The 14,482-nt window shown below is 27.8% G+C and overlaps 1 protein-coding gene across 1 annotated transcript; it reads right to left on the reverse strand.

Moving 5' to 3' along the window:
• Positions 1–359: 359 nt before the first annotated feature.
• On the reverse strand, positions 360–9,418 carry LOC112688258 (cytokine receptor-like). The gene is made up of 12 exons (XM_025561398.1): positions 9,333–9,418; positions 8,053–8,235; positions 6,152–6,454; positions 5,993–6,079; positions 2,472–2,610; positions 2,224–2,396; positions 1,988–2,142; positions 1,703–1,934; positions 1,179–1,353; positions 948–1,096; positions 728–856; positions 360–643 (listed from the first exon to the last, which is right to left on the reverse strand). Exons 2-11 carry the CDS (start codon positions 8,222–8,224, stop codon positions 768–770), a joined length of 1,674 nt encoding a protein of 557 aa, XP_025417183.1. The 5' UTR covers positions 8,225–8,235; positions 9,333–9,418; the 3' UTR covers positions 360–643; positions 728–767.
• Positions 9,419–14,482: the final 5,064 nt, after the last annotated feature.

Consider the following 14,482-nt stretch of genomic DNA (forward strand, 5'->3'; position numbering starts at 1 on the left):
TTCATACATTCAATTTTTAATTTAAAAAATGGACAATATGCTCTAGTGCCCATGCAATATATCACTTACAATAATCATTCGACCACTCAAATCATATGACTTGTATACAAATGATTCTAAAGGATGGAAACTGTTCGTAGGTAGTTTAAAATAAGCACCCTGGTATGAGGGTTTTCATCAAGGGCACAGTATCATTAAATGTGTATTTTTGCTTTTCGCTACAAATAATGTCGATATTAAGCAATGATAAATTACAAATTTTATTGAATATTTATCAAAAAAATTAAAATACAGTTTAAAATAAATTATTAATACAAATAATATTTACTATATCAATATATGTTGAAGCAGTAATATTAAATTAATAATTTATCAGTACATATATCGAAATAGGTGCTTGAACATCCTTTCTTTTAATAGATATCCACCACAGATCTGACCATACAACTAATACTACTAATGTCTAATAGTAAGTTAAGACAGTTAAGAGTTAATTAAAACATAAAGAAAATTCAAACTATTTATTATAGAATTTTGAATGTTGAAGTGAACTGAAAATTGCTAAAATGTTTTGATCCGGCAGAGTGATATTGAAGAAAGAGTTTTAATTTGTATGCAACCAGTCTATACCTATATTCAGTCCCTGTACACAAAACAGAATCTATAGATATTAAAATACTTAATTAAGATGAATAAAGTTTTTTCAATTGTTCATATAATATCTTACGTAAGTTATTCTTGTATAGACAGTCGTTGAGATTTTTTCATCAAAATATTGAGTAATCGCTTTGTTGATCATCTGTGGATATTTTTTGATTATTTATCAATTCATTTATAACTTTATCAAATTCGATTTCTGTAAAATATGTTTATTTATTACATTCTTGTGACAATTAAAGAGTAAGCGTATAAATATTATATTTATTTGAAATTAGCTATTAACTTACTGTCTGCTTCACTAGGTACGTAAACTGTGGAATACTCTGTAGAAAAACCTTCTGTATTAGACGAGTACACGGCAAACAAGTATTCAGTGTTTGTATAGAGTTCTTTAAATTTGGCACAATTATCATGTGTTTCATCACTTCGGTGAATGCTATATTGTTACATAAAAATCAGTGAAAAAGATTCATGTCGAGACAAATAGATGAATAAATTGTTAATTTAATAATACTAACATTGTTTTGTTATCTGCTGATATAGAAGTATAGTAAGCAAAATATTCAAATGAATCCCCACACTTTTCACTGTCATCAATATTCTGCCAATATATGAACACGTCTCTGAATCCTTCAATTGATGATTGGACACTCTCATAGCCCCCAATAAATGTTTGAGGGGGTCTTCTAGGTACTACAATCGTTATAAATACGAAAACTAATATATTTTTTTGGATTTCCTTTAAATTTTGGAATAGCTAACTTTTCAATTGCTAAACAATTAGCAGATGATGCACTAGGTTTCGCTTCGATACATTTTATTTGCATTACATTATTTTATTATTGATGTATCATATTTTTCATATAATTTTAAAAACTATTGCAATAGTATTTCATGAATAATTTTCAAAGGTTTGAATACATTAGCCAGAAAAAATATTTATTAATATAATTTGAGATAATTGATTATAATTTAATCATAATGTAACTCATATTATAGTAAAAATTTTAATTATAAACGTCGTGAATATGTATTAACTTACTTGTAGGCCTTGTTGTTAGAGCAATTTGACCTGGAGCAGACCACATATCTTCTTCACTAGCAATAGAAGAACGTACAAATATACGAAAATCGTAATGTGTAAATGGGTGTTCTAAATCCGTGACGTTGAAATAATAAAATTTGGAGTCATGTTTCAAGCAATTCACTTTAGGAACTAAAATGGTTTGTTCGGACGTCAGAGACGAATTGCAAATGAGATTTACATTTATGGACTGAAAAAATAAATATTACTGACAATGTAACTTTTATCACATTAATTACTCACATGCCAATGTTCAGGACTGGAATCCCATTGAGATCTATACTCAATCTTATGAATTAATTCTCGTGGAAATGATATCATTATGCCAACGGACCACCTTAACATGGCACTCGATTGAGTTACCTCGAGAACGGTAATATTTGGGCTATCAGGAATTACTAAATTTTGAAATTGAAAATTTATTTATTGTAGGTACTATATCGTAGATAACGTAGTCATTTAATGACAAGTAAATATACCGTTAGCGTAATGATGAAAACGAAACGATGAAGTTGTGGTTCCTAATGCATTTTCACCAGTTATTGTGAAATAATAATACTCATATAGTTGTCGATATATAGGCTGAGTAGTACCATCCCAATAACAAGTATTATTTTCAATGTCGGAATTAGAAGAGCAACTATAAATATGACTGTGAAATAAAATATTTTTTAGTAAATCAAATCAAAAATAATGTTGTTAAATAAAAAATAGTTATACACATTACCTATTGCTCATACGACCAGGCAATCTAAAGAACAATTTATATTTCGTAGGAAGTGGATTTTCTGGTTTGGTCCATTTGCATTTCAGATTAATCCAATTGTTGGATATGCAAGAAAAATTAGTGATGTGCAATGGTTTATCTAAATAGAGAATAATACAGTATCAAAAAAGCGCATATATAAATTAACTCTGAGTTTGTACCTTTTATGGTAAAAACTATAAAAATATAAGTATTTGTATATTTTTTTATATTTTATATTTATAAATGATTTTTCTATAAAATAAGTAATTAATTTTTGAGAGTTTTTATCATAGGTGTGTTTACCGGTTGGGTACTGCCCCCTCCCTCAGTAGATTGTGCCTCCAATAAAATCATACCCGGAAAAATAAAAAGTCGTACGCACTATACTAAGTACTGACAGTATTAATAGAGTACAGTACAAAGTATGATGTGTGTGTTTTTATTTTTGTTTTAAATGTTTTTTTTTTTGTTGTTTTGTTATGTCAATAGTTTTGAAAAAGTAGAATTTGGAGCTTTATAAATAAATGAAATCAATACCCAAATTCTGTGCCTCAACTTAAAAAAATATCAATTCGCAAACATTTCAAGATGTTCTATTGTATAAACATTGAAAAAAAAAATAGCACAGAACGTCGTGAATTATCGATTGTCAACAAAAATACGAGTTGGACAGATTAACTCGTAAATAAGTCGTCAACTCTGATTTATGGCTAACTTCATCGTTAATATACGCTATTCTGTGCTATTTTTTTTTCAATGTTTGCACAGTTGAACATTTTTAAATTTTTGTTAATTGATATTTTTTCAAGTTGAGGCACAGCATTTGGATATTGATATCACTTCTTTATTAACATCAACATTTTATCTTTTATTTCAAACGCTTCATCTTACGTACAGAGAGCCTTTTTACTTCTCCAATATACTTTTTAGTGGATTTCAATTATTTTTTTGAAGCACGTTTTACAGTGATATCTCGGGATAAAGTAGTTATTTTGTTTAAAATATCAAAATGCGAGCATTTTTGGAATTCTGGGGTCACCTGCGTATTTACGTGATACATATATTATTATTATTATTATAAAATAAATCCTGATAACGTCAATCATACGAATTTGTGAAAGCATACGAATCGTAAAAACAAATGTAAAACGTACTAAGTTCCTCGACGTCCGCAGAGAGTAAAAATACGTAAAGTTCCCTATACTAGAGGTCGCATTATTATTCTTTTAAAATTTTTAAAATAAGATGTTTTATTTTGTTTAAAAAAGACAATATATTATCTAAATATTCTTTAAAAATATCAAATTTACGGTGCTTTATGTCTTTAAGAATATAAATATTTTTTCAATATTCCGTAAAAAAAAAATATATATATATTTTAATTACTTGGTTTAAATGTATCAATCACTAAATATTATTATTAATTTGATTTAAAATAACTTTTTTTTTACGGTTTTAATGCAAATTTTAACCGTACGTTGATTACCCCTGACATATAGTGATTAATTTTTATAACAACCTAGAAAAATATAAAAATAACTCATATTGTGAATATTGTATATTGTTAATATTGTTTATCAATATTATTAAAATGACGATGTACGTAATACGTGCATCGATGTACAGACAAATAATAGATAATATAAATTATTTTCTTGAAAAAAATATATTTACAAAAATTAAAATGTTTATAAAATATTAAACATTCCCTAACCCCTAAAATATGCTTTTTTATACAAAATAAATTTTTTTGTGAATTCTGTATTTCATGGACCGTAAGGTTATCTTACTCCCATTTAACTGCATAGACTAGAAACAAACAGGGCCGGATTAAGCACGAAGCCTAGGAACCCGGGCTCCAGGTTCTAAAATATTTAAGGCCCCAAAGGGGCCTTCTATCATAAACCCAGTTCAAAATCTTTTAAGTTTAAATTTCATTTTGGTTATAAATTTTTTAACTTTCGTAATTGTATTATTTGTATCTGTAATTGAGATCTCTACTAAAAGAATTAAATACAGATGAAATTATTGTGGAGTTTCAAAAAGAGAAGAGAAAATAAGAGAATAAAGTTAGTTTTAAAGTATTATATTTATATTTTTACATTTAAAAAACAATATTGTATATTTGCATGTTACGAAAATCGACAAATATTAAAATTTGTTAAAGATATTTCTGTATAATCAATTACTTTGTATCATTTTTTTTAAAAAAAATAAAATGAATTTATCGGTAATAAATATTATAAGGATTAAGGGCTCTTTAGATTACTAGGCTCCAGGTCCGATAAATTCTTAATCCGGTCTTGGAAACATATACGTAAAAATCAAAAAAATCCGACTTCTGCTTATAACACATGGTGTGCGATGCGTCGTGCATAGCTGTTGTTACTATTATAATCTGTTATCGCCACAAATACCACTCGTATAATAATAAATAAAATAATACCATGGTACGACGGATCCACGAAGCGAAAAATGAGACTCACAAAACTGCAGTTTTTAGCTCTGTCACTCTCGCACTTCGCATACAACCAACATGTGTGAGTGAGAAGTCCGAGCGCTGAGACAAAACTTAATGTATAATAGTCTCGCTATCAGGTCAAGTTGTTTAATATTTGCGTGCTGTTTCTTTTCGGTATTTCTTATGTTCAGAAAGAAGTCTGTAGCGAGACTCTTCGATATTAAATTTGTACGGTTTAAACAATGCATACATTTCATTATTCGTGAAACTAATCAAGTTGAACAATTCAAAGTATAGTTACTGCCAGTGGCGTATTTACAAATTTTTTTTTTTTGTGGAGTGAGGACGTCATCATTTTTTTTTTTTTAATGTATCAGTGTTAAATGGTCGAAATTAATTTTTTATCTGTTTTATTTTCGTCTTATTGAAAATATAAAATTTGTTATTCGTCATTTTTGATTGATTACGAAAATAAAAGATAAAAGAAACATAGAATAAAATGTATATGCGTATAACATGATAACAAGAATGACACGAGTAAAATTAGGCTACCAAGAATATCTAATCATTATTCAAGAAAAACGATCGGTAGAATAAGTAGTAGATATAGTAATAATGATAAATCGTCATCGAACTATCTTCACAGTAAGTAGACAACAATTCTCTGCGAAGTACACGATACAGAAATAGGCATTAGTCTGTGAAGTGTATAATGTGTTAACTTGCACAGTTGAAAAAACCAATATTATCGTACCCGGGTTTTATTAGTTTTTATAAAATATAGTTTTATAAAATTAATACAATTTATAAATTTCAAAATTTTTTCTTCATTCGAATTTTCAAAATTTACAAACTTCAAATTGATCGAAATTTAAAAATTTGAGGTCTGGAAATTCTCTGGGAGGGGAAAACCCTCAACACCTCCCTCATAAATACGCCATTGGTAACTGCCACAACGAAAACATGATTTTTGTCGGATAAAAATAGATTATTGAAGAAAATGACAGCTACTTAAAATATTATATTTTGGTTAACTTACATCCAACATAAACGGTGTTAAGACACACCCCAGTCTCTTGCGGCAACACCGGAGATGGTGCGCTTGTTTTTAAACTAAATGGTTGCTCTGTGAACATTATTTTCGATTAATCAAAATACATAGGTAAATTTGCATTGTAGTATACGATTGTTGTTATACCATTGAGCGTTTGGTTATTATCTAGTAATAGTATGCAACTGTAGATGTTGACACCGGGTGGATGGTTGGGTATGCGTAATCGAGCTGCCGTGTTGTTAATAATTGATACGTATTGGTCAGATACACGTTCTTCGTACTTGTAGAATAAGATCCGTTGACTGAGTAACTTGGTTTTGTGTTCATCGTCAGTTTGCTTAAGCAATTGACTCTGTACTATAGCATTGTCAGGATCTAAAATGCATGTGATTTCCAAAGGAACACCGCTGTTGTATTCTAAGATAATATCACCCCTCGGAATAGTTTCTAATAAAACGTAAACAAAATAATAATCATGCATAAGAGTATGTGTATCAAGTTTAATTACGTTTTATAATATTAGTATCGTACGGTTTTGGTTAAGAATCTTGTATACATGTTTATTAACAGAAGAGATATTGTCAATATTGTATAAATATATAAATATAAAAGCATAAAATAAAAACACACAAGACGTAAAAAAAAAAAAAAGGCCGAAACTCTTATGTGGAGTGAGACTCCGTTGTCGAGTGACATATAAGAATGGGTAAACGATATTGTTGTGTTAGTTTTTTAAACACAAAATCATTGCCCAAAATAAAATAATTCTGTGTGAAAAAGGTTGGATGGATTAGCTTATATTCTTAAAGGTCGTTGTTATAGTTGAAGAATCAAATTACTCGTATTTAATAAAGTAAGTTCAACATTTAGTTCCCCAAATTTTGTCAAAAAAGTCATCAAAGCTAGTATAAAAAATGATATTCAAATTTGAAAGTATTTCATACCTTTCATACCCAGTACCTTTCATATTTTAATTGATAAAATTTAGGAAAAATCAAAAATTACATTAAAATATTTGAAAACCATGAAATACAACTAAATTGTTAATATTAATATTCAGTAAATTTGAAATCACGATTCAAATCAAATTACTATAGTATATTTATTAAAATAACAGACAAATAACTGATTATCAAATTATTGATAGTTAAAATTCGATGATATACCTAACTGCATCGAAATATTATATATAACCCTGTTTTGTAACATTTCAGTAATTTTTATTTTTGCTACAAAAAAAACCCTTGTATCCTATTTTCAAGCCTATTTTCAATATAAAAATCGAAAGTTTTATGAATTTAAGCTAGAAAAATGTAACGTGTCTTTGTGATTTTTATCTTTTTGTTAAATTTCAATATTTATAGAATCATAACATATTTTATTATATTATATAGCCACAACAATTTTTTTAAAAATTATACCATCTGTAGCAAACGGTGAGATAAGCATTTGGTAAACATTTCTAGTCTCCATGATTATTATATTTTGAGTTATGATAAAAACAATAATTTTATTTTATTGAAAACTGTTACTTTCTATATTTAGCGTTTTTTTTTATAACTTTTTGTACAATTTTTACAATTCTTGAAAAAAAACTGCTGGGGAATTCGTAAAATGACTCTTCTTAAAGTACCAACTAGACAATATTTTCTATTAGAAATAACTTATAACTTTAATAATTGGAACAATTTTTGTGGTCGAAATCGTATACACAGATGCACAAAAAAAAAAAATGTTCAAAAAATATAACGGTTAAAATCAATATATTTCTCGTTTCACTCTGAGTATATATATTATAATGCAGTATGCTAATACTTATATAAAAATTGATCAACGTATTGTTAAACAATAATTATTTACCAGCATAACGAGTTAACTCTAAAAATTATCTTTTGATACGTAATATACATACATACATATTATGGCCACATATTACACGACACCGATTGTGTAGATATCAATTTGTAATGATTTTTCGCGTGATTATAGCTATTATTTATAAGTTATAACTTAATTAATAACAAATATAATATTCGTTTTCTTACCACCAGCTGATCTTATACTGGAGCCACAAATCAATGATGAATTCGCTGAATGGAAAATTATCAATAGTACCGACATCACAGTTATCATTTTCGACCAACACAAATTTTGTAGGTGACTGCTTAAGTATTGCAGTTTCTTCGTGTTTAAATGTTTATAACCATACATTATCATGATTGATTAATCTATAAAAATAACGATTATTACCTTAAAACAAAACATTTGGGGTTTAATTTTAATATGAATTCAGAAGAAAGTATATCTAAGTACGATATTTAAGCTTAGGTAATTATACTAGATACATTTTTAAATTAATTAGCTATAAACGAAGTAAGTGACATAAGTTAATATATTAGGTTGTTTTAGTAGTTAATATTTATAAGGCAATATTAATAATAAAATACTTTGAACATAAGTTACCAAATGCAGAGTTCGTTATTTGTGCACTAACAATCACATTTCAATACAATTTTATGCAAACGTTTCATTTTTGTTTTTACAAATTAAAATGTAATTATTTTGTATTTTCGAAGAGATTTATTCAAAAGCCAAAACATAATTTCGTTGTACATATTGTTTCAATAAAAACGCTCACCACAAAAATTAAGTCAGGTGCAATAACATCATATAAATAATATATTTGTATAATACTCTTACATTGGTAATCGTCTGTTTTTTATAATTTAAATATTACCTATTCATTATGGATTATGAGACTTTTTGTTCATTGTTTCATTCACTGTTCATAATTTATTATATTGTATTGTACCTGACCTAACAAGCGTTTATTCAATATATAAATACATAAATAAATAGATAAATAAACAAATAAATAAATTAAATAGAATTGTTATGCTAGAGAATAGTTATAATTGTTAATAGTTATAATTGTTAAACTAATCATAAAAAGAGAAAAAAAAATACTGTAGTTTACTTTTAATCTTGAGATTAGCGGAAAAACATAAGACAATTAGTTGTTACATCGATTTCAAAATAGTTAACACAACTACGAATATATTTGAAAAACTACGAGTAAGTTAAATAATTACGCCGGAGTTGAGTGTACGACAACGGAAAATGATCCAAAATATTTCGATAGTATCCGAATGTAAAACTAATTCGAAAAAACGTATAGGCCTTATAGTAATCTATGGCTACACTTCTAAACCACATTGTAACCGCGCGTTATAGAAAATGTAGTGTTATTCAACAAGACGCAAAATCCCTATTTGAAATGTACTCGATTAACAAATAGTAATACATGAACATGAAATATACTTACCCCGTGAGCAGCTAAAAAAAAACGTTAACGAAATTGAAAAAGAAAATGATCAACGATCTAACTGAGGGATAGTACACATTAATCGAGGAGAGCTCGTGAACGAATGATGCGCATTATACTGTAGGTGCGTTGGGTAGAGCGTGGACGCTGTAGGCGTCAAACGCGGGTGGAATGTGTTCCCACCAAGTATGCGGGGTGCCCGTATGGCTAAAGAAAATGGGCCAAAAATACTTCAAGTATTTCTACGATAATTTTTTTTTTTTTTTATGTATTTGGATATCGATAGGTGTATCGTTTACAGTTATAGTCATACACTTATTACCAAACAATGGTACTAAGTAACGAAGAAACGTTTATTTTCAAGGCGAAACGATTCGTTTGAAATAATTCAAACCGTAACATAACACTTCTCTATTGTCTAAACCAGGGGTCGGCAACCCGCGGCCCGCGGGCCGCATGTGGCCCACGAAGCAATTTTTTATGGCCCGCACAGCGATGGTTAATTTTTGTGTTTTAGTTTTGTTCAATAAAATTTTTCATATAATTTTCAATACTATTCAATTATTTTTTCTTTATAAATAAAATCTAATCTAATCGTTAATATTTGATGTTTATACTATATAGTTATATAGTCAGTTTAATCTATAAAATTGTTATTATTATCTAATCGGAGTCGAAGATAATGATGGTCGCACTACTCTGTCATAGGATAAATTAAATATACTTATATATGTTTAAAAATTAAAATTTTAAATATAATCAATCTATGGTTATAGTTACTTTGCGTTTGTAGCAATTAGTATTACACTGTGATTACGCCCGTACGTGTGACTGTTTGCGTTTGTAATAGTTTCATTTTTTACAAGTAAATCCAAACATTATGGCGACTAAAAAAAGAAAAAAATTGTGATGAACATCGTTTTTTTTAATAATTCTTGGTTGATTCATACTTTTTCGTCGAAAACAAAGGTAAGCCTAATGTTTAATTTGTCAAAAAATTAAATTTTTTCTTAAAAGCATTTTTTTCCAGTAATATTCGTATTTTATATACTCATATTTCTATGTAAAATTATCAAATATAACAGCAATACAATTATTAGTGTATATCATATATAACATTTTTTTTTTAATGTGGCCCTTGATCAGCATTTGAAAAAAAAAATATGGCCCGCGTGGTTCAAAAGTTTGCCGACTCCTGGTCTATACGAATTCAATTGGAGTATTATAATCGTAATTAACCTTCCTGGCTTATGAACTTATTCACCGCAGTGAAGTTAGTAATACTTTTACATCTGAAAATTATATGCCTTATTGCTTAATATATGCGTGTTTTACAATATTATAAATGATATCGTCATGAAGTTTCGATGCGACTACGTGAATCTTTCGTTACGTATGACATCATTTAAAAATAGTAACACGTTGAAAGAAGACCAGACGACGAATACCTACACATTCCACAATGAGATGTTCGTTAACCGACAGGAGAAGTTACACCGTTGTTCATACATTTAAGTACTTTTCATTGTTTGTGCAGCATATGTCTATACATATCTCGTCTGACTGGCGTCTGGATCCGTTTAATTACATTATAATTACGTTTAAATATTCGATACGATGACGCACTAAAGCAGGAATGTACAAACGTAGCAACAAATAAATAAACATCAACACCCTATGCGTAGATAGGTGTATAGATTTTCCGGGATGCGAGTTCAACCGCTATAGGTATTATGGTTGCAAAATAATTTTTGGTTAGGTTAGCGACAAATATACAACCTAACCGTGCAACTGACTAAAAAAAATAAAAAAAAAAAATATTAATTATTAAAATAATTTCTACGAAACATTGATTAAAAATATGAACGTGCATAATAACACGTTGGTATAAACGATTTACGTATTCATATACATAAAAAGAATTTCACTGTTTGTATATCTTTTTTTTTTTTTTGCCGCATTTCATACGGTATTGACTTTTACAAATGCGTAATTCTTCCGTGGTTTACATACAGTCTTTTGGCACTTGTTCATTTCTTGAAATTTCTGGCTGCGAGGGTTGAGTGTTCCTAGTTACGGCAGTGCTAACATACGTTGTTACAACAACACACTAACATGACGGGAACGCATACAAAAATATATGTGTAGAGAATTATTTTCCCGATTTTAGAAATCGCGTAAAAGACTTGTACAATACCGTATCGAGACCAACGTTCACCCGAATTCGATTCGGTGCAAAGCACATAGTGTGTAAACAGATCCATTAATTGTATTACATATTTATACGTATGCACTAACGTGTTAATTTCAATGGTTTTCGAAGAACGCTGCAGGTGACCAAGCTCAATGCTCGGTGCGAGGGCATAAAACGACCCATCTTACCTGGTCTACGATTGTCAATATGTTGTCGATTAGAAAGAAAAAAATAACTACATCTCGGGTTATAACGTATATAGATACATAATAATAGAGATATTATACGTTATGCATTCCAGATGAATATTTCAATAGTTTTTCTCTTCACATAGTTATCTTTCGATGGTTCGCTTTATATATATACATATATATCCCTATATCATCAGATTTTCAACAAAATAACTTAGGTATGTTAGGTACTACGGGTATATTGTACAAATAACGTTGTTTTGTTTGCGTACATGAAAACTCTCGAATTCGTTTTTGCTGTCCACATGTTCTCTACAGCGCCGGATTTAACTATTGCACCTCTTTAAACACAAAATAAATTGCCGCCTTTTAATATAAATATATTTTTAGTTTAAAAAATGTTATTAAAGCATACAATTACAGTTGTTTCCTTTATTACTTAACATTTTAATGATGTAAAATAAAAATATACAGCTGTTATAAAAATGCATACATACGTTCATATGGAAAACTTAATTATAAAAATATGATATAAAATGTAATGATAAAAAACATGGTAGTAAAAAATGATTAATATAGTTAATTTTTAAATTATATTCAAAATTAAATAGTTAATGTCTAGTACCCATTGTCTTTAATAAAATAAAACATTTTATAATTAGTTGCATTTATTTTAGTTCTAGTTACATATACTAAAAATTTATTATTAAAAATTATTTGGCGCCCTTGAAAAATTGCCGCCCTGAGCACTAGCGTATAGTGTTTAATGAGAAATACGGCACTGGTTCATTACATTACTCTCATTATTCTCTACGATTTCACTGCGATATTGTGTTCACGCGCCTGTAGTTTTTCAATAATTCGAGTTATATAAGTTATCATTGATTTATTGGATTTAATGTATTAGACTTGTTGCTATACTAAAATTTCTTTCATATGAATATTTAGGAAAAATGTTATCAATATACTTATTTTATAGTGTTTATTTATTTAATTTATTTATTATGCGTTCATATTTATTAAATAGATGTACAACCTAATTAATATTGAATCTGAATAATATAGAAACCTGTTTTTAGGGAAAAATTCGGTCTCGGTGGTTCTAATACATTTTTAAATACATCATTCCTGAGTAAGATGGAACTTGTCTAACATGAAAATGAAAACAATATTTTCGTAGTGTACTACTAATTTTTAGTTTATTATGAAAATACCTATTTTAAAATTATCAGTTAATAATCGATATGAATTATTATATTACACTAAATTTATTTATTTTTTGATTTTTTTTGTTTTGTCCTTATATTTTGTTTTACGCCGCAGACTGCATTAAGTTTTTATACTTAATTACCAATTTATTGTCATTTTATAATAAATAATTTTTAATTACGAGTACATCTAATAAAAAGTTGGTAAAATGTAATAAATAATAAAGAAGTTTATAATAATAAATATTTATTGTAACTTTTTTTTTTGTCGATCTGTAACAAATCGAAACCTATCTAAAATGAAAAAAAATATTAGGTCTCGATCATTTCTATATTAGATAGGTTTTAATTCGCGTAAAATAAAATAATAATATTTATAAAATTAGAGATGCAATAAAAGTTGACGATATTGCACTATTTTGTTTGAAATTTAAAACATATTTCTTGATTAAAAGATTTATGATTTTCGATCATTAAAATATTTGGAGGAATTAACCCTATAAAAAAGTTATGCGTGTAGTTTTATAAAAATAACAATATAAAAACTGTTTATATTTTAAAAAGTAATGTGTTTATAAAAAAAAAAAAAAAAAAAAAATAGAATCGCAATACATAAATTTTTATAACTTATCGAAGCATTGTATAAATACACATATTATAGTGAATATTAAAAGACTTGATAAGTTTTTATCCATTACATGATTGGCATTTTTTAAGAATATATTTTTTGTTTGAACTATAGAAGTTACTACATACTTAAAATATGAAAAAAATATCGCTAAATAATTACAATAGGAATTCAAAACCTATGAAAATATTAACAAAGAAGTGTTGAACGCAATAAAAAAAATAAAAAATCATACTTTAATTGAACTTTCATAGTTTCCTTATTTTTAAAACATTAACAATGTGCATAGTTAAATATAACAGCATTGCGATAATAATACGATTAGAAATTATAATACTAGAGTTTTTTCGGATTTTTGAACATATAAAAAAAAAATAAAAAAATAAAAATAAAATAAAAACATCAAACGTGAACGAAATACATTTAAGGGAATCGGAGCATAGCCCGTTTTTAAAGAGTAATATTTAGGCATTTCGTATTGCACGATCGTTTGAATTGTGTGAGTAATAAATGATCATTGTCGCGTGCCATCACGTACCAGTCGATAGTATTATGAATTCCCGGAATTAAAATGTTATAAAAACGTCATTAAATGTATGTTACACTAATAGCACCAGATAAATCATTATAATTGGTTCTATTGGATCGTTAACTCTAAGTAGCATCGTTTATAACAGCTATTTTAAGAGATTTTTAATATCCTTCAGCTAATGTTTTCTTTTACCCTCTAAAGTTATTTTGTGGGTATAATAAAACACTTATGGATGCGTTTTTTGGTACATTTTATTAGACATAACCGTCATATTCTAAGTTGCAGCGAATTCTTATAGTTAAGCATATCCTTGACCAGTATTTACGACGGCAGGTACGATGGTCATATTAGTATTTATTATTTATTTATTTATTCATGTTATCAGAAGGATTTTCAT

The sequence above is a fragment of the Sipha flava genome, unplaced genomic scaffold, assembly GCF_003268045.1.
Source record: "Sipha flava isolate LNK unplaced genomic scaffold, YSA_version1 0_pilon_pilon, whole genome shotgun sequence".
NCBI classification, from domain to species: Eukaryota; Metazoa; Arthropoda; class Insecta; order Hemiptera; family Aphididae; genus Sipha; species Sipha flava.